A 27,282-nucleotide genomic window follows, 5' to 3' on the forward strand; every position below is an offset into this window, starting at 1 on the left:
AATACTTTTTGGTCTATCGAGGCCACCGTAGAGACTTAAGACGCCTTGTCATGTGACGGGGGGGGAAAATGTCAACATCACTGAGCACTGCACGTTCAGACCCACAATTTACAGTTAAAACTTTGTTTTTCTTCGAGTCCAAACCTTATTTCGCTTCGGCATTGTAATTGTTGAGGTGAGCACTTGATGTTCGCCGTCTTTTGTTTGGCTGTCACTGCAGAGGTACGTCGTTTTAGCATAGCTTAGCTACCAGGAAGTTGGTTTTGCTGGTTTATCGATACATCAGCGGAGGTAACGTTAGCTAAATAAATGGACATGCTAATTAAATGGATATGCAACAGCTGCTTAAGAGGGGAAAAAAATACTGTGCTTGTGTCGATATGTACTCGTGCTAACATTTAGCCTTGTCTGACACGTTACAGGATGGCTGTATCTCCCTCTGGCCAGTCCTCGCTTGTACACAGCTTGGCCACTCTTCTCCGAAATGATGGTAATGTTCCACTCACTGTATCTCAAGCTACAGCTGAGCGACAGACCCCCTCTGTGTGTCAGTTGGTCGTGTCAAATAGATGAGGGGTCCTGGTTCAAATATCTAGCTAACAACTAGCTTGTGTCAGCTCCACCAATAACAATAATATTGTGATTGTATTGCAGTGGTGTCTGTAGCCCCAACTCACATTGGTCCATCATTTGTTGCTCTCATTGTTTCTGTCCTGTGAATTATCTAAGAAAAGCTCACTCTGTGTCGTGGTAACATCATTTTTTTGATCTTGTTATTCATCTGAAAAGTCGATCTGAATCTGAATCAATGTTATCTTTTTTTGCACGTTTTCATTTCATTTTTTAGCTGCTAGATCCCTTTCGACTTAAGCTGAGTTGTCTATTCTACCCTCCAGGTGACTTGGTGCTCGACGGCAGCAGCACGCTGACCTTGCCGGCTTGCAGTTTGCAGCAACTCACCAGGTTGTTCGAACAGTACCTGCTGTCCAGGAGCCAGCAGCATGGCTTCCTGGCGCTGCCCTCCCACCCTGCTGACACTGCCTCCCTGCTACAGCTGCAGTTCCTGTTCGATGTCCTGCAGAAGACCATCTCCCTCAAGGTGGGCTTTGGAGCCCCCCCCCAAACTTCCCACGTGGATACCTCCACATTTAAAAAACTCTGGAGACCTGATGGATGTTTTGCATTATGTAGGATTCATTTTAATTGAGGGCATGATCCCCAAACTAGGGTAAAATGTTTTCCAGGAGGCCTGCTTTGACATGGACAGAAATCTTTTTTATGACACTTGTATGGATAAATGCCTGCCATGTTTCACGGTGGATTTTTTGTGCCTGCCTCATGGTGATTCTTTAATATTTTGTTGATGCACTAGAATCACCGTTTTTAATGAATAGCTAGCTGTGTGTGTATTTGCATTAAAACATCACAACATCAGTAATCAGTTAAAAAAAGAAGATGCAGTAACGATATCATGTGCCTTCTTCTATTTATTTTAGCATGGACAATTTATTTATTTTTTTGCAGTTGTGAATTGTTTTGACTATATCTATGAATTTTAAATGCAGCTCATCAACCCGCCAGAGGTGAGACTTCAGTCTGTGGTGAAAATCTTCCCATTCAAGTCACTGAAGTGTTTGGAGGTATGATCCCCCAGACTACTTTATTTCTATCTTTTCTATCCCTCCTCAGTTTTCATCACTTAACCTGTCAACATTCTGTCTGTCCTGACAACATGTGATCAGTCTCACATGAAGCCATATCACGTTTCTTTGTGTCTCTTTCTCTCCAGCTAAAGCGAATCCCCCCACACTGTCTAGAAGGACTCAGGGGAGTTTACTCCCAGCTGGAGGTCTTCACCTGCTCAAAGAGCCTCAGTTCCCTGGAGGTACTGTAGTTTGTCCGCAAAGTGTCCCTGATTGAATATATGGAAGGTCTGGTAACAAAAGTCAAGAGTGTGGTTGCCGTTGTTGGTTTTAGGAGCTGCTTTCGCTGTGTGGAGGCGATCTGAGCTCGGCACTGCCTTGGCTGGAACTGCACACCCTAAACTTCAGCTTCAACTCCATTGTCTGCCTTGACCAGTCACTAGTGAGGAAAAAAACAGATTTTTGATCACTGATTGATCATTACTGTGTTATTAGTCAATGTTATCATCCTCTGACATCCACTTTCTCACTCTGTCGTCCATAGAGTTTACTTAATGTCCTGAAATCTATGGATCTGAGCCATAACAAGATTCAGGAGTGTGCTGAATTTCTAAAGGTACCACTTTTTGTCTAAATATATATAAAAATGTATTTTTAAAATAATTTTTCCTTTTAAAATATGCTTGTGTTGATCCCTTGTTCTGCTTTTCTGTCTTTTCTTTTCTTTTTTTAATTTCCCCATTACTTTCTCTCTCAGCCCTTGAGTGAACTGGAACGTTTGAACCTGGGCTACAACTGCCTGCAGAGGGCGCCAACGCTTGGCCCAAGTGCCAGGGTCAAACTCCTCACACTCATCCTCAGGAACAATGAACTGGAGACTATAAACGGTGAGGCAGAGACTGGTATAGACGGTGTTTAGTCTTTATCTTTAGATACACACACTCAAATGGTACCCAGTCAAATCTGACAGTCGTCCAATCTTTTATTAGAGCATTGAATAACATTACACCTGCCTGTTTATTATATCAGGGAGAAAAGCATCAGAATCAAATCAGATACTTGAGCTGCGGGTTTCTGTTTATTGCATCTACATCCATTTGTGTCCATACATCATATTTATTTCTCTTTTCCTGCACTGTGGCGCACTCTGGTTAAACAGGCGTGGAGCAGTTGTCTTCGCTCCAGCACTTAGACCTGGCCTACAACCTCCTGTTGGAGCATTCCCAGCTGGCTCCTCTCTCCATGCTGCACTGCCTCCACACAGTAAGGACGCACATGCTTCTCACTTTCAACCTCTCAGACGGGGTTAAGCGGGTGAAATTATTGACTGTTACTGCTTCACATGTCGTGTGTGAGACAAGTGCACCGTAAAGTGTAATGTCTTCTTGTAGCTCAATCTGGAAGGCAACCCACTGTTCTTCCAGAAGACCCACCGCACTTGCACCGTCCCACATCTCTCTCCAAAGGCTGCCAATCTCAGAGTGAGTAATGATTATGGCTTGACTTGACATGCTGTGTCTCTCCGTACATATAAAAGCGCTTCCTCTTTGCACATTACTCCCTCATATTTGGTTAAATCAGCAGACCCAAGTGTTGACAATTGATGATTATTTTTTATGTGTTTTGTTTTGGTTTGTAAAACCCATGTTCTCTTTTTTTGTATCTTTCCAGCTCAAACTCGATGGTATACCACTTTCCTCATATGAGTTATCAGTAAGTTTGTCACTCGACATATGTTTGACCCACTGTAGCAAACTGTGTTTTTATTTAAAACAAAAATGTACTTTGTTTCACATCCGTCTCATTATTATTGACCTCACTTCTCACGGTGACAGATAAGTCCACCCTTACAATTTAAATGTCAACTCTCCGTCAACTCTGAGCCACGTGTCTGTTAGCTCTCTTTGTGCATGAAACGTTCAGAGGCAAAGTGTCCAATTACTTTTGAACCCCTGCAATTTGGGCAGTGAGAAGTGAACGTGCTACGCGTCTCAAGCTTATCTTTCACCATTTATGTAAAATTGAAGTTGAGACTTGCACATAAATATTGTATCCATTATTTATTTCAGATTTGATATGGAGAAGTACACTGGATCGTATATATATGTGTGTGTGTGTATATATATATATATATATATATAGATAGAGAGAGAGAGAGAGAGAGAGAGAGAGAGAGAGAGAGAGAGAGAGAGAGAGAGAGAGAGAGAGAGAGAGAGAGACCATAAAAGAGTGCTCTCTTTTTACAGGTGTTGCCTAAACAAGGGCAATTGGTTGTCCAGGTCCACACCTTGCCTCCACCTGCTATGCTACCGGAACGGTGTAACCAAGAAGTGTCAAGTGGTGCTGGAGAGCTTACTGACAGCATGTCTGTTGAAGTTGGGGTGTCACACATTCGCAGGAAGAAATCCAGGGTAAGAGAGCAGCAAAGTGCGTCAAGCTTTTTTGAAAGTTGTATTTTCTCTCTGTAAACTGAGTCATCTTCATAAGTCACTTAGATTTTCAAAGGAGTTTAACACACAAATCCTGCCTAACTCAGTTCTGTGACATCATTTTTTCCCCGTCCAAACCATTTTGTTTTTCAGAATAAGGTCAAGGTGCGGAGGGCCAGCATATCCGAGCCCAGTGATACAGACTACGAGCCCAGACATCTTTCTTCCGCACAGAGTGGGTTTTTAAATCTGTTTTCCATTAGAAGTTTTCATCACTAGCTGCTTATAATGCTGGTGACCAGTGTCAAGTCTTTTTTTTAGCTGTTAATTTTGTATCTAAAACATCAATGTTTATTTTTCTATTCCTCCACTAGGTATTGTTCTTCCCCACCAGCAGGAGATTGAGCGAATGTCCAGCTTCAGAGAGCAGCTGGGGGAGGACTGGCTGAGGTACCAGCACCATCTAGATGGAGCTTCTCCCTCTGTCATTACCTCCACAATCAGCCAAACCCAGCCGATCCTTCATCAAACTCTCACCAACGGGTTCAGCACCATCACCCCGCGTCCGTCCACCAGCCCTGCCAAACAGCCGTCTCCACCATCGATGGAAGTCCCCGAGGTCCTCCCCCCTCCACTTCTCTCATCTGAGCCGAGGACGGAGACTTCTTACATGGACGCAGACCAGGAAACGGATTCCACGCTGCAGTGGCCCGAAAAGAGCACTCTGTATACGGAGTCCACTTTGGAGGACAGCGCGGTGGATGGTCAGGAGGTGAACCAAGCAGTTGCGAGTTCTGAGCCAAGTCCAGATTCCCAAAGGTCGGCTAGAGCAGAAAGCAGAGACACCAAGGAGGAAGAAGAGGAGGAGGAGGAGGACTTGGGAGGTAAGATTCCAGAACTGAAGAATGGTTTACCTTGCAGTCATTCAATTTCATGTTAAAATATATAGTTTCGGTTTTACTTCTGAAATGCTTAAACTGTATGTAACACATAAAAGTTTTTATGGTTCTTCTCCTCGCCTTTCTTATCTTGTTTCATTTCTTCTTAGTGGACCTGTGTCACCCCCTTCTTGTGGGTGTCCTATCCGACAAAGAAGAGGAAGACGACGCTGGCAAGGGGAAGAAGAGGAGGAGGGAGGTTTTTCTGTGTATAAAACAGGGCCTGGTGCTGGAGGTGGACATGCAGCGTGGCAAGGAGAAATGCCGCTTGGAGCTGGACAGCTTGGCTCGGGTGGAGACCACCAAGGCTGCGTGGACCCATTTGGTAAGAGGGGGAAAAAATAAGGGAAGGAGGAAGAAATTTAAGAATAAGACAGATGAAGGGGAAGAGAACAAAAACTTTAAATGGACCAAATTAAAAAGGGGTTTCCCTTTCTTCTGGCTGGGTGTTGAACCTGCATTCCAGTTTTATTCCGGTTCAGACTGTTGAATGCTCAAGAACACAGTGTGTTGTTTCAAAGATGAGAATGATGTATTGATAAATGGGTACACGGAAGGGAATTGGGCTCTTAATAAAAACAAACATTGAGAGTTTTGTCTTATTGTCATTCAAATACAATATTAAAATTGCATATATACTTATACGATTTTGTATACGCTTGCCACATCATTGTTATCCTAACATTCCCAATAATTAAAAAGTAACGAAAGTAACGAATATTTTAACCATATTTAAGTTGAACAAGTTTCACAGCGAGTTCACAGATGAGTTTTCCCTCTTCTTTCTCTCTGGTTGTCCCAGGATACAGATGAGATGCTTCCAGCTGTGGAGCTTCATTTCGACTACATCAACAGGGAGAAGAGGAGGAGACGCTACGTCCTGCTGGATGATGACCCACAGCAGGCACTACAGGTTAATAACACACGCGCACACACACGCACACATACATGCTTGGCTGGGAAGTGTTTGGCCCAGTTCAGACCTGGTATTAACATCTGTCACTGGTGATCTGATCACAAGTGGATAGCTCTAAATACATCAGTTCACACCTGGCTTTAGAATGTGTTTCAACTTGTGACTGGATCTCACTTCCCCGCTCTATATACAAATAAACACAAAATGTAATTTCAGCTTGCAAAAGACCACATGATGTTATTTCCAACCCATCTGACTATACAGATGTTTCATGCTTTTGTTTGTGTGTGTGGTTCATTGTGAAACTGGCATGTCAGTGGACGTCAGCTGTGTAGGCGGACCCTTCAGTATGCCCAAGGACGCATTTTGGTTCTCACAGCTAAAAAGAATGTGGCCACGTGTCCCAGACCGACTCCCAATGTGATCTGTGGTCCCTGAGCTGTTTACTTGTGATCAGATAACTTGAGACGGATGTAACCACCAGGTCTGAGCGGGGCCTCGGATTCAGGGTTTCAGAAGCAAATTGACACAGGGTGAGGAAGAGGGACTTGGACGAGCTCACTGGCTCCGCTCCACCCTCTACAGCCCCCTTACCTTTGTTTTTAAATATGACTTCAGGCAGTACATTCTGTACCATGTTTACTACAGTGCTGCTGGTCTCCTCATATTGTGCAACATCAACTCTGTGCCAGATAACACAGAATGCCAACACCAGTTCCAGTATTTTGAGATTTGTGGTGAGCATTCAGGGAGTTACGAGTTACGTTTCATAAACTAGTATGTAGCTGAAGCACAAAAGCCCAGCAAACACCTTGAACTCTCGTGCAGCTCCTCATGGAGCCTGGTGTTTACAGAAACACGCACACGTTATGATCCATTAGCAGCCGTGACGCATCACATCGAAATATCCTCGATCTTCAAGAAACTTGCTGTGGCTCCAATAGTTTTCGGTGCTTGCCAGTCAAAATTGGAGAAAAGAAAGTGGAGAAAAGAGGGAGCCTGCATGAGTGATGAGCTGCTGACAGTAAGAAAAAAATGTTCCTGTTGCTGACTAGGCTCTGACTGACGTGCTGTGTCATGTGGCGGAGGAAAACCAGCGGCGTTACTCCGAGCTCTGCCCAGGCCGCGTTCACCTGCAGTGCCTTCGCTGCAGGTTGGACTTTACACTACAGGGAGAGGGCAGTGAAGAGGAGGTGGGCGGAGGAGCGAGGCGGAGAGGGGCTGTGATGATACCAGAGGGCAGGGAAGAACGGGACAGGGAGGGGCCGACAGATGCAGAGTTCTATGATGACAGCAAAGGTGAGAGAATTTTTGAAAGGACAACTCTTCATTCCCTTTCTTTGTTTGCTTTTTACTAATGTCCCTGGCGAGATGTTGAAGGCATCCTCACAGTTTAAAAAGTAAAAAACATTCTCATTCACAACTACACTGAACAAAATTATAAACGCAACACTTTTGTTTTTGCCCCCATTTTTCATGAGCTGAACTCAAATATCTAAGACTTTTTCTATGTACACAAAAGGCTTATTTCTCTCAAATATTGTTCACAAATCTGTCTAAATCTGTTAGTGAGCATGAGATAATCCATCCACCTCACAGGTGTGGCATATCAAGATGCTGATTAGACAGCATGATTATTGCACTGGTGTGCCTTAGGCTGGCCACAATAAAAGGCCACTCTAAAATGTGCAGTTTTACTGTATTGGTGGGGTCCGAAAACCAGTCAGTATCTGGTGTGACCACCATTTGCCTCACGCAGTGCAACACATCTCCTTCGCATAGAGTTGATCAGGTTGTTGATTGTGGCCTGTGGAATGTTGGTCCTCTTCAATGGCTGTGCGAAGTTGCTGGATATTGGCAGGACCTGGAACACGCTGTCGTATACGCCGATCCAGAGCATCCCAAACATACTCAATGGGTGACATGTCCGGTGAGTATGCTGGCCATGCAAGAACTGGGATGTTTTCAGCTTCCAGGAATTGTGTACAGATCCTTGCAACATGGGTCCGTGCATTATCATGCTGCAACATGAGGTGACATGGTCGTGGATGAATGGCACAACAATGGGCCTCAGGATCTCGTCACGGTATCTCTGTGCATTCAATAAAATGCACCTGTGTTCGTTGTCCATAACATACGCCTGTCCATACCATAACCCCACCGCCACCATGACCACTCGATCCACAACGTTGACATCAGCAAACCGCTCACCCACACGACACAATACTTGCTGTCTGCCATCTGCCCTGTACAGTGAAAACCGTGATTCATCCGTGAAGAGAACACCTCTCCAAAGTGCCAGACACCATCGAATGTGAGCATTTGCCTACTCAAGTCGGTTACGACAACGAACTGCAGTCAGGTCGAGACCCCGATGAGGACATCGAGCATGCAGATGAGCTTCCCTGAGACGGTTTCTGACAGTTTGTGCAGAAATTCTTTGGTTATGCAAGCCGATTGTTGCAGCAGCTGTCCGGGTGGCTGGTCTCAGACGATGTTGGAGGTGAAGATGCTGGATGTGGAGGTCCTGGGCTGGTGTGGTTACACGTGGTCTGCGGTTGTGAGGCTCGTTGGATGTACTGCCAAATTCTCTTAAACGCCTTTGGAGGCGGCTTATGGTAGAGAAATGAACATTCAATTCATGGGCAACAGCTCTGTAGTACATTCCTGCAGTCTGCATGCCAATTGCACGCTCCCTCAAAACTTGCGACATCTGTGGCATTGTGCTGTGTGATAAAACTGCACATTTTAGAGTGGCCTTTTATTGTGGGCAGCCTAAGGCACACCTGTGCAATAATCATGCTGTCTAATCAGCATCTTGATATGCCATGCCTGTGAGGTGGATTGATTATCTCGTGCTCACTAACACAGATTTAGACAGATTTGTGAACAATATTTGAGAGAAATAAGCCTTTTGTGTGCATAGAAAAAGTCTTAGATCTTTAAGTTCAGCTCAGGAAAAATGGGGGCAAAAACAAAAGTGTTGCATTTATAATTTTGTTCAGTGTAGAATGTTACTCAGTAGAGCAACAGTCCCCTAATTAAATCACATTTAAATCAGGTCTAATCAGATCTGGATTAGTTTTTTGGCTCCGCACCAACTTGCACAGTCATAGATATCAGTCCCCTAAATATGCCCGTTTTTTTTTCATCAAGATCTCTAAATGATGCCCTGGCAAATTGTTAAAAATATCAAAAAAAGCAATGTTAAAAACATTTTCTAGATCCGCCCCTCTACAAGTTTCACACCAGATTTGTATGGGTTCTTTCTCAGCTTATGTCCTGTCCTTCCGACAAGATTTGTGAGAATCCGTTGTTTTTGAGTATTCGCGCTGACAAAAAAGCAAGCAAACAAACGAACCTCCTTGGCGAAGGTAATAAAGCACACACTAGTGGAAAACGTGTCCGAGCAATGTGATGTTTGTTTTTAAATTTACATGGAAATCTGTCATCCTAAAATGTCCAAGAATCTCACAAACACACACCACAGCCTTGACGTTGAACAGCCTTTTTTGTGATTCATCCCTCACACTGAGTCACACACACAGTCTCTCAGATGAGTCACTCTCGACTTCACATCCTTAAAAATTAAGCACAAGAGGATGAGGCCTCAAAATCATCACTTGTCATTCTCTTTGTCTGGCTTTGTCGTTGAAAGCTGAAGATAAGACGCAGGGCCAAGGTCACACGTTTCACTCAGAAAGTTATTTATCATTCGATGTCAATGCACTCGGAGCTCGTCTTCTCAGCCGCTGGGCTCCTATTGGTCGTCTGCACAGGGCTTTGCATGTTCCCAAAACAAATCTTTGCTCTCAGATGGACTCAATTGAAGCATCCCAGGAGTTATCTCTTCCCCTTTTATCGCCAAGCTGCTCATTCTGCTGAGTTCCCATCTCTATAATCAGCAGGAGACAGATGATACCCTTTTGCTTCAGCAGCCACCTCCCTGCAATTCATCCAAACCTGACATTAAGACTTGCCCCGGCACGCACAGGCTGTGTGCAAAGCCTTGTTCAACAGATTTTTGGGGGATTTCTTGAAACCCTGCTCTTTTGTTCGTCTACTTAGTCTGGTGCTCTGCCGAAAGTTCAGGCAACAAATGCCTTTTTTCGTTAACACATGTCACGTCTGAACTTAGACATTGTTTTCCTGTAGGTTACAGAAAAACATGCCCCACAGGAAGATAAAATAAGGGGATTGCTCATATGAAACTTGTTAGGAGTGAAGGAAGCCATGTTTTCTTGTGCTATAGGTCATTTGGTTGTCAGAATCAATCAGCCGTCTTCACATTCTTGAATAGCCATGATATTCTGTAGATAATATAGTTTTAAATTACAGAAAAGATCCTTTAAAAAAACAAACACAGACTTTAGTAACAAGACCATTATTTTAACTTTATATCTTGATAAAAACAAGTTTTGTCATTTGTTTTGCCAATGTATAGCTTTTTGGAAATCACTTCCTATGCATCTCCTTTTCTTTTTTCATTTTTAGGAAAAAGTCATATTTGTCCAGAATGTGGTAGCGATCACGTGGTCCAGCTGGCTGACCAATCGGACCACTACAGCAGTACGCCCATCGATCGCCCACCAAGGGCAAAGAGTGAGGACGATCACCTCGATATAACTCAGAGCGCTCGCGGTGTCAAGGTCTGTCTGATTGGTCAAACGCTCATTTTACCTTCTTCTTTTCCCCCTTTTTGCTGTAATTTATTTCTATTTCTCATTCACAGAAGGATGACGACACGAACGCCAGCCTCAGCAGTAGTCCCATCCTGGAGACCAGCACCGCCACGGAGGATCCCACCTTCGCCACTGCCCAGGGGAGCTCCTTCCTAAACGGGGATGAAAACGACAGCCTCTCCTACAACACAGAGTGCCAGAGTAAAGAGGACTTGGCTGGGAGCTACCACTACACCTCAATAGGTGCAACAACACCCGAGGTCCAAGCTCAACCTTCAGGAAGATCCACCCCAAACGGTGGGTTTTCCCTCTGTCAACACAGGCTACAACTAACGATTATTATTCTTATATCTGAGAATTTAGTGCACAGGGTTCTTAACTGGTGACTAAGTGAGTTTTACAGCTGCCCTTCAGTTTTACATTAGTCAATGCAATGGGCATCATTAGACCTTTAAATCAAATAATATTTACAAATTCTATTTCAAATCTTTTAACCGCATAACATATAGATAGATGAGATAAGAACAAATTATGTTCAGTGTTTTTTTTCTTAACTTAGACCCTTGCATCAGTTGGAAATCTTTGGCTCAATAAGTAAAATTTCAGAACCTACGGTGACGTCTTCAAGATTAGATTGACCAACAGTCCAAAAGCAGAGGTTTTTAATTTATAGTGAAATAAAATACAACATTTTAGAAGCTTGAACCAACAAACTGACAACTGAAATAGTTTAAGTCAGCTTGTGTAATGCTGGCAGGACTGTTTGTTGGAGGAAATCCCAAACAGCAGTAAAATATTCTATAAATGGTCTTTTATTACTCGATTTGAATTCTACATTTCATATGTACATTGTAAAACACATCGACCAGGGGCATGTGTGCCTTTCCCGAGGTTACTTTTGAGTCTTAATTGAAACTGAGCAGAGATGGGAAGTATTTGGACCCTGGGATGTAGAGCACTGCACCTCCGTAACAGCATCCGATTCCAACCACATCTGTCTGCCATTTTTAGACAAACCACGCGGCAACAGACAGACAGATTGGAGTAATTACTGGAAGAAATAGGAGAGGCGAGGAAGAGAGCGAAGGCTGAATAACTGCTTACTGTATTTTTTTTTAGTACTGTAGTTGTTATGCCAATACCACATAAGCCGTTCTGACACCACAGTCTCACGCTGGAGACAAAGTCATACTCATCCTAAACCACTGACTGAAACTGAGCATCAATGATACACGGGTCAAGGTTTTTTTTTTTTATTACCCGCATCCCTCCGACCGGCAAAAATGATGACCCCAACCTGCTAACATCTGATTTTTTAGCAACCATTTCCGTTTTTAACTTTCCTCTGATTGAGTCGGCCATATCATTAGTGGTAGCCTGTTCTCTTCTGGGCTACGGATTAAAGACTGACAGGAGAAGCCTGTTTCAACATGAATTGACCAAAAGTTCAACTGGTGAAGCTGCCGATAAGCTGATAATTCAACTGCAGAGAGATATGTGATAGATGTTGGTTACGGTATTATCCGGGTAACCAGGGCATAAGAAGACCTGCACCCTCCACTGGGTGCGTGTATGCGTGCGTGTGCAACAAGTTCTGCCTTAGCTGAAAGTAAATTGCAGACAATATTTCCCCAAATCATTTATAACATAGTTGGAAAACTGCTTTTTTACTTGTGACCTCACTGTCCAATACATCACTACACACTGAGTGTCTTTTTCTTGGTGGCACAGCACACCATTGTTATGGAGCACAGCCCTGAAGAAGTGCTTTGTCTCTAAAGGCAAATCAACCTGTGTGTGTGTGTGTGTGTGTGTGTGTGTGTGTGTGTGTGTCAGTGTATCATAGACTGTAGGTGTGTATACACACCTTTCACCTTTTAGAAAGAGCGTTGTTTGAAGGTTCAAAGGCCTTTTTAATCTCATCTCTTGCTTGTGCTCTCTTCAAATTCAAGCCACCGGGTTTGTTTGGGCCTGTGCAGGTCCCGTGCCTTGTCATTTTTCATCAGCTGCAACCGTTCATCAGAGTTGGAACGACCCCCGTTTCTGCTCGTTGGTGAATTTATTGCTCTGAAATGCCTCTCTGCGTGAGGGCTGTTGGCTAATGCTGCAGTAAAAGTATCATAAAGCTTCATATTGCTGCCAGGAAACTATGGCTTAACTATCAATCCGAAATATAATTTGAGGGAATCAATAAAGTGTCCATAAAAATATTTGTGATCATGTTTTTTTTTAGTTTTTCAGCCCTAATTCATGAAGATTTGTTTATTGTGTCAGACCAGCAATTTCAATTCTGATGGTTTGTCCCGTGTGTCTGTAGATGATGTGGACCTACTGTCCGAGGACTACGAATCGGTGGACCATCGGCTCAAGCTATTCCTGGATGTTGAGGTGTTTGAGGAGGAAGAGGAACTTCACTCTTTCCTCAAGGTATTGTTTTTAGTTTTTTTTGATACATCAATATATTCTCATGTCTAACTCGCTGCAAGTAAGCGAATAAGTGTATTTTCCAAAATGTCAAATCATTCATCCCCGGTTAATTTTCATTTTCACTCGGCACACCGTGTGGCTGTGGTTAGATCAAGCAAAAGAAACTAATTTTCCTCACACTTTGTGTTAAAATGTTGCTCAATTCTGATTGGTGCCGAGTCCTGCCGCTTTCAAACAGCAAGAAGAAAAGAAAAACAGACATGTAGAAAATGTCTCGTGTGAAACAACCTCAGCTGTTCTGACATCTGGCAGAAAATAATATGTTCATGCGGAGACCCCATCACTCGTAATAAAAAGCTGATTGAAAAAACAGCTTTTCAGGGTTTTAAAGTATTAAATGGTGCTCATATTAAAAAAGGAAACTCAAGCTCGTCGTGGCAGCCCTGGGAGCTAGCTCAAATTCAGCAGCACAGCGTTTTTACTTGGCTGTTATTGTTTCTTGTGCGACTGCGGTTTTTAAAAAAGTCCTCTAACATATCTCCACGATGGCCAAATGGTTCAAGTGTAATGGGTGGCGACAACTTTAAGACCTACAGCACTTCCTCCTGCGGTTTCATCTTAGTCGGCCAAGATGAATGCAGTCCGTAAATCCCCCTAGGAGCCCACTCAACCCCCCTCTATACTCCTGCCCCCCCCTCCCTGCTGTCACTCAATGTTCCCGGAGACCCTCTTTAACATGCGGCACATCCCGGGAGCTCTTCAAATCAGCGGGATGTTGCTTTTCTCCGTCGGACACCTGGACGAAGAGCAAAGAGTGGAAACAGGACAGAGCAAACCGCAGCTGGAAGCTGGAGGTCCCGCTCCATTCACTTCTGCTATGTTTATTTATCCAGTGACAGAGGCTGCTCGCTCTTTCACATGAGTTGTTGTTCGAGAGGAAATGAAGCAAGATCTCGGTCCACATGTCTGAATCTTAACATCTACAGAGCCCATAAACATCAGACAAACTGGTGTCAGCTGAGAACATAGCTGATAATGATTTAATTTGACTTTGGCTTTACGATGCACATTATTGTGCCGGAACAGGCAATTTCAAGAGGTTTTGTTCATATTGATTATTTACTTTTACTGCTGTATGTCATGTACTTTCTTTCTTCGTTCTTTTAGATGTCAGCTGTAAGATTTGGGGAGCTGGGGGAGGTTCCCTCTCTGCTGGTGGTGTCAAACCAGCGAATCTATATCCTGGAGATGAAGCAAGAGATGCAGTAAGTAGAGAAACTTTGCAAGACAAAGAGTTTCTATTTTTACGCGTGGAGGTTATGTTTTCGCCCCTGTTGGTTGTTTTTTTTGTTTGTTTGTTAGTTACAAGAAAGAAAGAACCCATTCAATTTTGGCACTGACCCGGAAGGGTACAAAATAAATGATTAAAGTGACAGTGAAACGGATGTCAGAGCTGTTTGATTCCTCATGTTTGCATGTGTCTGGTATGAACATGAAGCTATGGAGGGAACTGTCGTGGATATCGTTAAGGGGTTCACAATAGCCAAAATGCTCCGACAGCAAAAGCAGCATTCCCAGCTGCGCTTTGGCCGAACTCTTTGCAATAAATGCGATACATAATGTTGGCTGTTTCATCATGAGCCAAAACACATACACTTAGGACTCTTTGGATGCAGTGGGCTGTGGTGGTTCTGACTCTGAGTCTGATGAGGTTATCTCCACCAAGGGTGTTGGGACAGGACTGAGCATCTTCGTGGTGCGAGGGTAGAAGGGTGGTGAAGCAGTTAACTTTGACGATGATGTTGTGTCTGTGCCGGGCTTTTCAGGGCCAGGGATAAGTGTTACCCACACACTATTACCGGCACGCAGTGTTATGGGTAGTTAACGCAGGAAAACAAAATTCAACCTTGGAACATGGATTTTTTTTCCCATTTCATGAGGATGTCCTGTAGCAGTTCATTAACCATCTTTAAAATTGTGGAAAGCAATAAAAAAGACAATCGTTTCAATAATAAAACCAGATATATCAAGGCCAGATGTACCGGATATAGTATATTGGCTCTTTATTTCATGGTTTGAAAAATTCCTTTCTTCTATTTGTTTATTTTTTTAAAGGTGTAATCAAATTCTGCTGTTGTGGAGATCAATTCAAAAGAGGGCGCCACTCTGCAGTTAACAATACGGATTTGTGATGTTGGCGTGCAGCTGCACACCCTGTTTGGGATGCGGATAATATTGCATAACCTGTCCAGGTTTCTGGGTCACATGTTGAAAACACATTGACCTCAGAGTGTCTGTTGACTGTGGAGTCTTTTCTCCTCCAGGAGGTTTTAGACACTTTCTTATTATGTTTTGTTTTTCTTCATCTCCTTCCGTCACCTGAATGAAAACGAAATTGATTTCCTCCAGCTCTGGAGCCCATGCTGTGATGCCTCTCACAAAATCACCATAGTCTCCGTATAGTGTGTGGCTCTGACTTCTCTTGTGCAAAAAAACTTAAACTAACTAACTTAACTTTTTATAAATGTGGCACTAACATGAGTTATTACCAATGTTGTTCTGAATGAACACTGGCTTTAACACACATACTTAGAATGTTTCCACACCTCCAAGTGTCCATTTAATCCAACTGACTGTGACGGTACATTTTCTGCACTTTCTACTTATGCCTCATGTCTTTTCCACCCAGCAGAGGCCAGCTATCCGATTGGCTGCAGAAGAGGGACAGCCACCCAATCATGGAACTCAGCTACCTGGAGGTGGGACTGGGCTCACAGAGCATCCACATGGAGTTTGGAGACGGGGTCGTGGCCTATACCCTCCTCGTGAGGGACAGTTTGCGCTGCAAACGCTTCTTTGGCCTGTTGACAGGTAAAAGGAAACAATGCCAAATGTGAGGAAGGTGGAAAATGGTTTCTGTGAATGTATGTAAAAAACATATAAGGAATGTTTTACTTTGTGACCATAGTCAGGGAGAGAAACTCACTCATCCTGTTTTTCTCTGTACTCACTGGTTACAATGGTTTCAGCACTTTCCTCTGGGCACTTTGAGGGAAGATACCACAAAAAAAGCTGTGGACTAATTAAAAAAAAAAAAAAAAAGGGTTGTAGAGTACTGTTGAATCCCTCAGGCAGGTATTGGAACAGCATGTTCCGCTCACAGGAATTGTGCCATAGACCGAGAAACCCAGCCTGCTCCCCTCACAAACTAATACTATACCATATGTGCGCTACGTGACGCAGATCTCTGCCCCGTCCCCCTCGGTGTTGGGTTCACTCAGACTAGCGTACATCCTGCCCAGACCAGCTCGTCTGCAAGGGAGGACCAGAGGCTGAGAGGAAAACCTTTTATTAGATGGGGGCTCCTGCGCGGGTTTGGAATGTCTGGAAAAATATGGAAAATTAATTTGACAATTTCCAGCCCCTCGAACGTTTGCAGAAAACAGGAACTTGGCTCGCACGGAAAAGTGTTGATGCTCACGTTCTGATACACACAATTCCACGCTGCTGTGGAAATTTGTAATCTATGAAAGTATCTTTCTGCCCCTTAACTGCCCTCTGACGGTTTTTCTCCTCCGCCCTTCACTCATGCATCCTAATGTAAGGTTATTTATGGAAGTGTTTGGAACAGTTCAGCATCATTCTCTTTCATTCACTGTCAAAATAAGAGTGCTGTTGTCCATGTCCTTTTAAACCTGACTTAAGTAATCTCATGTCAGTTTCAAGTCTTCTCTACTTTTAGGAGTAAGCAGAAATTTATATAGAAGCTTATTTTTTTTTATGAACCTGTCCCCAAGCATCAAGCAAGATTTTTCTTAGATGCATTTCACTTTTTCCATCACATACTCTGCTCTTCAATCTCTTCATCTCAGTCCCTCTGTCTCTTGCCCCCCCCCCCCCCCCCCCCCCCACCCACCCTCGTGTCCTCTGAGAGACTTCATCTTTCTCAGCTAATTTGCTGTTTTGTATTCTTTGTGGCTGGAAATGATTCCAGATTTCTTTGAGCTAGACCACAGGGTTTGTCCAAAACAGAACAGACAAACAAAATATTTTGGAACCTTCTACAAGCATCCTAAAGAAAAAAAGTTTGTTTTAATAATAAAAGTGTTTGGGAACCAAACACTGTATCTTCATATAAAGTGTATTATCATCATTATCATTCCTTTGATCCATCAGGATAAAGATAGCTAGTTCCCAAATTTTTTCCAAATGCCAAATTAACCACGGAGCAGCTGTTTTAATATTTTGTCAGAAGAATTACCGTAAAGCTTAACCAAAACAAACCCCGCCTGTCGCCCAAGATGGCTCCCATCACACGGACAAAACCACAACTGGAATGACGAAGGACTCGCTGGCTGGAAGAAAGAGAGGGGATGTGGTTGTAACTGGGTCGTTTTTTTCCGCTGCTCAAAGCTTCTCGCTCTAAACAAGTCTGACACAACTTTATTGAAACATGAGAGACAGCACGAGACCTCTGTAGTCTTCAGCCAAAAGAGGAATTTGTGTTACTGGTCAGTTTTGTTGCCTCGTTGTCTTCTCTTACTTTTTGTTGTTGTGCTCAAACTGTGTAAGTGGAGATTTGGTAACAATGGTGGTTGATAGCTTATAGGTCTAAGTATTAGTGAGAGATAATATGGTTTGGGGGTGAAATGCACCTGCAGCCCTGGCTTTTGTCTCAGCTGTCCACCGTATTAAACACAGGTACGGTGTTTGAATTCATGTGAAAACCATCAGGAGCTCTGGTGTTGGTGGCAGCCAAAGTGTCTGGGATGTCTGGGAACATGAGTAAGGAGGGATTCTGACATAAACCAGATCCCCAATCCTACCCTCGCAAAACACTCCCTGCCTCGTCACCTTTTACTTACTCACGATTTCAGTCCTGGATGGCACCTCTCTCAGACTGACCGTCCACGTTTACAGGTCGTAACGTTTCACAGCTGTATTCTTCTGCCAGCAGTGTGGAAAGCTTCGACTCGAGCCCGCGATGGATTTTTTACTGAAAGTGATCTGTCCAAAAATATTCTGAGACAAACTGAAAGTCATGACTGGCTTTTGATTAAAGGTTCAACTCAATAAAAGAAAACATTGCAACATAAAAAAAAACAGAATTCACAACTTCTTAACAAGTTTTAGCAGCATAATATTTAAAAGCCAAATCATTTTTTTAAAATTTGAATTCTGAAGCGAAAGCTGTATGTTTGTTGTGTATTTATGTATTTTTTTACACTGCCGAGGACAGGTATAGCACAGTTGATGTTTTAATGTGCCACCAATGCTGGCGGGGATTTGTGGTATATCTGGTGCTGCCAACAGTCAGTTTTTGTGCGAGAGATCGAGCAAGAGAGAAGGACAAAGAGCGCTGCACACAGCTCTGCAGTGAAGTGAAGCGTGCAAAACACAAAGTTAGAGATAGTTTATGTTGTGTAAAAAACAAATAATAATAAACAAATATAGTATACATAGTTTGTAGCATATATAGTAGCCTATATACAACATTGATTTTGCATTTGGTTACTGTTGGCTTCTAATTTCTTCCAGTGTGGTCCTCCTCTCGAAATCCTTGAAATGTGGAGTGAAGTCAGTGCAGTGCAGCGGTGAACTCGTAATGTGAAGCGGCGTCTGTTTGGGTGCACGCTAATGAGCCGTTTTCCATCTTGCGTAAAACTGAGTTATTGAGTTTTTGTGTCCATGAAATGTGAGTAAAAATAATTTCATCATGGGAAAAGATGGCAGGGAATGTTTGGTCTGTTTCAGGCTGCTTTTCTTAGATCAACGAGTTCCTGCACTTTTTTCTGAAGGAGAGGTTTAAAAAAAGACCATTGTGATCTTCATGTTTGTCAGGCATCGTTCTTGTGTGGCTGACAACATTAAAGTCAGTGCATGTGAGGAGGTTAATATGTTGTGTTAAAAAGATAAAAACTTTTTTATTGTTTTTCAAGAAAAGGCATAATTTCGGTGTCTCTTTAAGATAATATATTGGTGTCAAAATCAAAAAAACACAGATTAAATCATTGAATCTTTTATGGAGGCTTGATGAAATAACTCAATTTACATAGGGAAAATGACTAAAGTTGGAAAAAACTATCTGACATTGTGAGCCTTTTTTGGTCCCTAATCCATAGGTAGTCAACCACACTGTGTTTGTGTATTAGAGGAGTCACGCCTGTCTGCTGAGACATAAAATTCAGATGAGTTTGATTCAATTTAATCAAGTGGGACAAATGTATGAAATGTGCACAGACTTTGTAAAAAAAAAAAAAAAAAAGCCAACTTGCCCTACAACTACAAACAAACTTATGGGAAAACAGGAGTGTAACTGGACAACTGATATTCCCCTGTTCTGTTTCTAGGGTATGGATGAGGGTTTGTGTTGTAATAATCCAGTTTTCCTCCAGTGTCCATTTAAATCCCTTTTGAAGTTCTGCTCTATTCAGAGTCGACTGGAGCCACACTGCTGATATCCTCTCTGCCCGGTAACTGTTGTCACACTCGCTGACACGCTACAATTCGTGACTGCGAGTGTGACCCAGCGCATTGTGTCCCCAGATATTTTCTCACCCACCGATTCTATGGAGCTGGAATTTTACACCTGCAACCAGAGACCTGTTGGCCTTTCTAATGACAATTGGCGGCAGAGGAGTAAGCAGTTTCAGATTGGGTCTGGCTTTTGTTGTGTGGGCCTCGTCTGTGGAAGTCTGGGTGTGACATTTTTAGGCTACTGTGTCTTTTCTGGGTCCTTTACAAGTCAGAGGCGCGTCTTGGCTTCCTGCCACCACCGGAGCCGTCACGTGATCGGCTGCCTCGGCCGCACATGTTCCTTCCCTGCAAAATTGTTTCCAAAGCCAATGACTTCAACTGTGACAGTGTTGATACTCAGCTCATCAGCAAGAGATGCTTCCACACAGCTGTTTGTCCTTCCAGCTGTTTCAACCCGTCCCAAGATGCGAAACGTCCAAGTGTTGCTCAGATGTGATGCATAATTTTCACAATCGTGTCCCGGGAAGTTTACATCAAATCATCTTCTAATGTAGCTTTATTTGTTAGCAGATGATTCCTCCGTTGTTGTTTTAATGTGACAGCAGATTTTTTACTATAGTTAATTGCAGTTTGTAAGCTAATTGCTTTTATGATTAATCAACAAATCTTTTGTATCTAAAATAGCATAAATAGTGAAAAATACCTGGACAGAAAAAGCTAAAAACAAAAAAATAAATCGATTAAATCATTGAATCTTTTATGGAGGCTACAGTGAAATAACTTAATTTACATAGGGGAAATGACTAAAGTTGGAAAAACTATCTGACATTGTGAGCCTTTTTTGGTCCCCCAATAAAAACAAAAAAATCAATCGATTCCCACATTTGAGAAACAGGAAACGAAAAGATCTTTATTGAAATGATCAAATAATCAATTAAAAGGAAGAATACAGACGTTATCGTGACATCATGACGAAATGACAGCAGAATATCATTATTCCACCTTATGATCATGAATTATTTTTCCAATCTATAGAAGCTTCAGGTTGTGCCTGAAGTCCTATGGGATGCAAGGATACCTGGAAAAATATTTTTTTTGAACTATGCTTGACGTCACTTATCGTTGTAACATATGATGGGGAATAATTTTCTGATTGACAGAAGCTTTAGATTGTCTCTCTGTTATTCCTGGAGATATCTTGGAAAGTGTGTGATGTAAAGTTGTACCTTTTGACCAGTCGGCATCCAAACATGTTTGGTGAAAACCCAGCCATGGGTTGTTGACCCTTTTTAAACACACACGCACACAGTTAGCTATGTCAACAAAATATAATGTAATGTCATTTCTTCTGCTAACTGAATCTTAGGCAGGTCCTGTCGTCTTTGACTCTTCACCTCTAGATCGAACGCGACCGGTTTCAGCCCGAGTGCGATCGTAAAAGTCACCTGACCGCCATTTTTCTCTTCCTGTCGTCTCTTCTTCAGGAATCGTGCGTGAGATGGCTCACAAGTCGGACAGCAAGCTGAAGTCCATCTCCACGACGAGGCTCAACCCTCAGCACCACCTCTGGTACGAGCGTGCTCGGCCTCGTCAGGAGGGGTCGGGTGGATGCGGTGTTAAAAACCTCAAGACCTCTCTGATGTTGTTTGTTTAGATGCTGAAAGATGTGGTCTGGAATAGTGTTGTGTGCATGTGTTAGTTAGAGAGGGAGCCACGGCTGATGGAGTTCTAACACGGCACATGTCTGACACATCTTTAGTTGATTACAATGAGCTTTTTTTTTCATTTTTTTTTCAGACTTCATTTTGTAAAACGGCCCACTAAATTAGCTGGTAAACCACATCTTAATTTGAAACACGTGTTGCGCTACAAACCTGAAAGCGTGCATATCATGTGGTGCATTTGCAGCTCTCTTTTTTTTTTTTAAGCCTTTATTTGTATGTTTTTCCCTCTTAAACACAAGACGGTGGCTTTTCTCTAAAGGGAACATGGTTTATCTTCGCGAAGGTTTCATTTCTCAGAAGAAAAAAAGGCTTCAATTTCCTCACAATCAAGTGTTAAATGTGGGGAGAAAAAAAACAAACATGCTGCGAATAATCAAACATTCACTTCCATCTGTCTGGACGAGCATGTGTTATCCAGCCCTGCAGAAGTCAAATAAATATCAGCTTTCCTTTTAGCTTTGATTCTCATGAAGAACAGATTAGTAAATCTAACTCTCACTAATCCCCCACGTCCCCCAGTTGGTGGTGTCCTCCGGCGGCAGACAATTCGAAAAAATGAATAACAAATCCGAGCTGCCCCCTCCGCGGGTCGTGAGGCGGCTAACCACAGTTCTCGGAGCTCACTTTACTCAATCTAAATCCTGTCAGCAGTCATTATGTCAATTATCCCCCTCGCTTCACTGTTGCTGTGAAATTAACGCCACGATGTTGAAGCGATTCCATGTGAGACGCCGTGGCAGCACCTGCTGACCACAACCACCGCCGCCCTCTGTTATCTTTATGGAAACACAGTCTCTTTGCTTTTCACTAAACATCAGCCAGTTTTTTTTAATTTATGTGTTAATATGTACATGTCATATTATGTCGGCACTTCATTTCCTGTTTTTGATGTGTTAGGCCTCTCGTGTGTGATGACATCCAGGCAGACGTGGAGGACGGGCAGCTGCAGTTTTTCTACATCCTGGCTTTTGTGCTACAAGGTGACAAATCCTTTATTACTCAGACCCACTTCAGGTTTGTTTTTTTTAGGAGACACTTATTGATGATGCTGCAACTCAGGGGTTTTGTCTCCGTGGTTAGCGCGTCCGTCCCCCCATGCACGAGGCTGCAGGTTCGAGTCCCTGAGTTTATGCTTGTGTGGTTTTCGTTTGTGTTGATGAATCCAAATTTGTTTGTTTTTCAGATAAATCATCTTACAATCTGGAGAAAAAGGCTAAGTCATAAAAATTGTTGTTAGCCAGCAGAAAGGAAGCCAAGATGAAAATAATCAAAAAAATATTTTATGTCCTTCGAGATGAAAGGAGATTGTTGCAGGAAAGAGGATCTGATTCATGTTGAGCAGCTTGCGCGAGGCGCCTGTCGACCATCCGTTTTAACAACCTGTGCCATAAAAATGAGGCAGAAATCTTGTGTTTTGACTGTACGGGTAGCGCACGGGGTCCGTACGTGTGCAACGAGTGCTGCAGGACGCCGCCCTCTCTGCGCTGCAGAAGGCACATTTAAAGCCAATGTAGCTGCAGGCTACACACTGCTGTGCACGCCCGTGGAATTTCAACTGCAGTGAATTCAGCGTGCCTGGATCTGCCTCCTCATCCTCCTGCCTGCTACTCTGAGGCTGGAGTTATTTAATCTGAAATAGAAAACTGAACATTCTTTGACTGTAGCAAGAAGCGTTGACCCGTGACAGTTTCCTTCTATGAACCAGATCGGTGGATAAGAATATATTGACCTGACGAACCCTAACTCCGCTAAGGAGGTTATGTTTTCAGCTGCGTCGGTTTGTCTTGTTTCTCCGTAAGCAGGATTGCGCAAAAAGTACTGAACCGATTCCCCATGAACATTTCTTGAGGGGTTGCGCTTGACGAAAGGAATAACCCATTCAATTAGATCCTGGAACTTTGTTTCACTTTCTTTAACATGGAGTTATGCGCTCTCTGAGCCTCCTTCTAGTTAAATCTGTATTTACGTCATTTGTTTGGTGAAGTGGCTCGAAAATGGTGCGATTATAAAACTTCACGCTACAGTTCTTACTGAAACATTTAATAAGTAAACAGGAAAGATTCAGAGCTGAATCTAAAAAAGAACGAAACTAATAATGTTTTCTTATGTTTCCCCCTCAGAGGACGTTTGGATGCCTCTGACGGTCCTGGCGACCCGAGAGACCCTTTACCTGCTCAGAGAGGATCACCAGTGGACGAAGAGCTCGAGTGTCCAGACTGCGGTTGAAGACAATGAACCGAGCAGCGGAAACGTCACCGTTTTGGAAACGCTGCCCATCAGCTGCGTGAGCTCGGTCCACCTGTGGCCTTCGGACGAGCGCAGAATGGATTTGAAGCTTTACGACGAGGTGGGTACCAATCTCCTCAGAGAGCTGAAATAATCACGGGAGTTAATTTTTTTTGATGCCAAACATCTAGACTCTGCATGTAAACGTTAAGAAAACTGAAATCTCAAAAAATGCTGTTTTATGATAGGAACCAGGCAACTCCTGGTCGCGCAGATAATATCAGCAGTGAGCCGTGAGGTAATGATAACAGACCAGATCTAAAAGAGATTGTTTGTTCACTTGGAAAAGAATCAAGTGCAATGTCGTCAAATCCTCCTCTACAGGTAACGAAAAAAAAGCAGCGAACGTGAGTGTTTCCATATGAAAACCCGGTATGTGGGTCTTGTTGTTGAGCTCCATGCCGTTTCAATTTAAATACGGCCCAGGATGTTTGTATCATCCCATCATCTCTGCTCCGTCACGCCTCTGTCTCAGCTGTGAGCTTGAGGATAAAAAAAAAACGAACCGTAAAAAAAAAACAATCAAGCATTTATCAAGCCAAGTTTTTGTGATGATTCGTCCCACATGTGCGTCGTCAGTACGTCGAGCTCAAAGGGAACTTGTTCGTCTGTACATCACTTTAACTACGGAGAATTTCCCTGAAATCAAGCACAATCAAAGTCGTGTTTGATGTTAAGAGTCTAATCGAATCCACCCACAGACTGTGCGCTGGGGGAAATTATTGATGACCGTCATGTATATTTTGTTGTTGTTAATGAATGCAATGTCAGTTTAGATACGTGCACTCGTGGCATTTCATATTCCTCTTCAGCTGCTGCAGTTTTTCGTCGATTCCTCAAGTTGAATCTTCTCGCGATGAACCGCTTTAATTTCGATATCGTCTCGTGTCGTGTGTTTTTACCCCTTTGCAGACTGTGAAACAGGAGAAGACGTGGCGTGTGCGCTTGGAGAGCGCCGAGCTCCTCCAGGGTCTGCTGGCCTGGGTCAGAGCACAGTGGGAGGCCATGTTCGGAGTCAAACTGCACACGGGCCTGCAAGACGAAGCGGCGCAATGGGGGATGGCGTAAAAAAAAAAGAGAAAGAAGTGATGCTGTTTAGTGAGTGTGAGCTAGTTTGTCTTTGTCCTTTACCCCGACACAATCTGCGCTTGGTCTGGTCTCATCGTTGAAGAACTAGGAAATGAATGCCGCCAAAATGGAGTGTGCCTTTTATTTCTTTTTTTTTGAAGCTGCCACTGAAATGCACCTTAACGCATCTGGCATTGTTCTTCGTTCACTGCGGCGTCAAGCTGGTGTGGGGGGGAAATTTGGTGGGTGGGGGTGGAGGAACTGAGAGGAAGAAATTGTTTTTAAGGATTTACCAACCCCCCTTAGCCCAAACCAGTAAACCCCTGACCCTCGCATTAAGCTTGGACAGAGTCTTTCCACGACATTTTACGTTGCAGCTAGAGATCACACGCTGCTTCTAAAAAAGCTGAGGCTCAAGTCCATCATGCAGGGACACTGCACACCCAACCCCATCCCTATTAGGGTCTCATGATGTGTCTCTGCACTGTGTTCTGTGATAAGATGAACACTTCTTTTTCTTTAAAACTCTGGGACAGATGTGATTTTTGTTTAATTTTTCGACTGTGATGGAGAAAATATTGCATCTCAACTACATAATGTCTGTTTACGTTAGTTTCAAAAATAATAGCTTTATCGCGTATGTAGCCACTGTATCATCATCATTTACAGAAGCAGTGAAGGTCAACATGAACTCAGCACTGTTTAGATTTAGATTAACCAGTATAACTTAATTTATGTTTTGTTTTTTTCATTGTGGGTTCAGTCAGAAAAGTGTCTTTTATTTTTTTATAAATCTGAAAGAAAAAAATAGTGTGTACAATTCAGTATAAAAGTTATGTGTTCATTTGTGTTGTGTCATACATTTCTAACGGAGATAAACAGACAAAAAAAAATTAAATAAATCACAACCACAGCATTCTAAGGGTCGTCCCCCCCACACACACTTGGCCCTATACTCCTGAATCTTCCACTCCACCTGAAGTCAGCATCTGACCACCCTACGTTTGAAGTGGTTGGAATGGGGTAGATAACTCCTGCTCTTGATCTTCAAAAGAAATGTGACACTGGACTCTGCGTGCAAAACGGAGGGGTAGGACCAAGTGGGGGGGGGAAATGTCTCCAAAAAACATTTGTCTAAAGTAAAGTGGAAACGATTGTTTCTTCTGTACAAAACTGAGCAACACACCACACACTTTCCTCCAGGAAAACCAGAGTGTGTGTGGTTTTGCGTAAGAAAGACCGTTCATTTAAATTACTGTTAATCACCAACGATAGCATTCTGATGCAAACCACAAAAAAAAGCCATGATGATTCTCTTGTCTGTGGAGGTTCTCATTCATCCAGGTCCTAGTTATCCACGAGGGGTGTTGGATCGGGGGCAGCTGGACTCAGTTGAAGTTGCTTCACCTTCATCCAAGAGGCTTCTTCAGAGGTTGTCAATCCGGCACTGTCCAAAAAAGAAAAAAAAAGGCGAACTGTTGTTTCTGACCTCCTCCCCTGGTGAACTTGCACTTCCTGGGTTTTGAGGCCTTTTGAGTTTAATCACCAGAGGTTTCTCCGTCTGTTTACTTTCACCTGCTTGATAATGTTTCAGTCGTAGTCTGTGATGAGGAAAGTTTGACCTGAAGACACGTCACTTGCACTTGTGTCTTGAGTTCTGAGCATTTTGTATTCATTTGCTGCTGGAAGTAATGAATATTCTCTCCCAACTAATTGTTCGTACATGTTGGAGAAAAGGCGGAAACCTCACAGGAGAAAAAAAAAAATCCCTGTTTGAAAAACTTGAATCGAATGTGGCCTGTAATGTGTTCCCTAATTACTAATTGTTTGATTCCTTTATCGGTGCTGAAGAAATGTGGCTTTTAAACCTGCAGTCTTCATGAGCCATTCCAACTTTATTGGCTCGGCTTAGTCATGACGTGTTTTTTGTTTTTTTTCGGAGGAAGAATGCAAGAGGTAGTGGATGTTTTTGTATTGGATCAGACTCATTCGTTTTGGCCGCTCGACACCCCCCCGTCGAAAGCGGAGCGTGGTTCGAGTCCAAGCTCGGCTGTGTGTGAAAGGTATGCTAACCAATTTCACAGTGTAAATATTTCCTCAGCCACCGGTGCCCTACATGTGCAGTGCACATGGCCTCACCGAGGAACCTGGAACCCCCCCCCCCCCCCGAAAACCAGCAGTGGGTTTACGTACAAAACGACTGGCGATGTCTACAAGCAAGCCTGGTTTTAATGTTCCGCAACAAACAACGGCACGTCTTCAAGGGCCTCTAACATTTCTTGTCTCTGAAAGAGAGGGTCAAAGGTCAGGTGCAGGTGCAGAACATAACCATGGCAGGCGGGCTATAGCTGACTGGGGTGTTGGTTGGGGTGAGGTTTCTGTCACGGTGCACAAATCCAGAAGGATCCAAAAGATTTGTGCAGGGAAAAAAAAAAGACAAATCTTTTAATAAGAACACTTCTGTTACAGCTGCAGGTCCACTACTGCGGATTTAAGGGCTCCATGTACACATGTCAACAATAAGTATATTAGGAGCTGGATAGGAAAGAAGAAGTACTATGGGCTCTTAGCCAGCACTTCTGGAGAGGGGTTTGTCGGAAAGGGCTACTTTTGCCCTAAAATCATGCATAATAGTTAGAAACATGGAAACAAAGAGGATTTTTAAGGGCAATGATTATTTAGACGCACCTAG

The 27,282-nt window shown here is 43.2% G+C and overlaps 1 protein-coding gene across 3 annotated transcripts; it reads left to right on the forward strand.

Annotated features, from left to right (window-relative positions):
- The first annotated feature begins 15 nt into the window (after nucleotides 1-15).
- On the forward strand, nucleotides 16-25,434 carry LOC118311039 (serine/threonine kinase 11 interacting protein). 3 transcript variants are annotated; one of them, XM_035634532.2, is made up of 26 exons: nucleotides 16-175; nucleotides 423-490; nucleotides 897-1,099; nucleotides 1,566-1,640; nucleotides 1,790-1,885; nucleotides 1,978-2,085; nucleotides 2,188-2,259; nucleotides 2,401-2,530; nucleotides 2,803-2,906; nucleotides 3,035-3,124; nucleotides 3,315-3,356; nucleotides 3,890-4,054; nucleotides 4,226-4,307; nucleotides 4,447-4,956; nucleotides 5,121-5,335; nucleotides 5,813-5,923; nucleotides 6,982-7,225; nucleotides 10,421-10,575; nucleotides 10,659-10,905; nucleotides 12,926-13,035; nucleotides 14,203-14,300; nucleotides 15,725-15,906; nucleotides 20,997-21,081; nucleotides 22,134-22,216; nucleotides 23,357-23,583; nucleotides 24,435-25,434. In XM_035634532.2, exons 2-26 carry the CDS (start codon nucleotides 424-426, stop codon nucleotides 24,588-24,590), a joined length of 3,657 nt encoding a protein of 1,218 aa, XP_035490425.2. In that variant the 5' UTR covers nucleotides 16-175; nucleotide 423; the 3' UTR covers nucleotides 24,591-25,434. The 3 variants fall into 3 exon arrangements, with proteins under 3 accessions (XP_035490425.2, XP_035490440.2, XP_035490431.2); XM_035634547.2 differs by having other exon boundaries at nucleotides 15,728-15,906; XM_035634538.2 differs by having other exon boundaries at nucleotides 32-222.
- The last annotated feature ends 1,848 nt before the right edge of the window (nucleotides 25,435-27,282 follow it).

The sequence above is a fragment of the Scophthalmus maximus genome, chromosome 1 (genome assembly GCF_022379125.1).
Source record: "Scophthalmus maximus strain ysfricsl-2021 chromosome 1, ASM2237912v1, whole genome shotgun sequence".
Lineage (NCBI taxonomy): Eukaryota > Metazoa > Chordata > Actinopteri > Pleuronectiformes > Scophthalmidae > Scophthalmus > Scophthalmus maximus.

Coding starts and splice junctions, on each gene's coding strand:
- LOC118311039 (XM_035634532.2), top strand. CDS start 424: ATGGCTGTATCTCCCTCTGGCCAGTCCTCGCTTGTACACAGCTTGGCC. Junction 2,086..2,187: donor TCTGCCTTGACCAGTCACTA/GTGAGGAAAAAA, acceptor TGTCGTCCATAG/AGTTTACTTAATGTCCTGAA. Junction 5,336..5,812: donor AGGCTGCGTGGACCCATTTG/GTAAGAGGGGGA, acceptor TGGTTGTCCCAG/GATACAGATGAGATGCTTCC.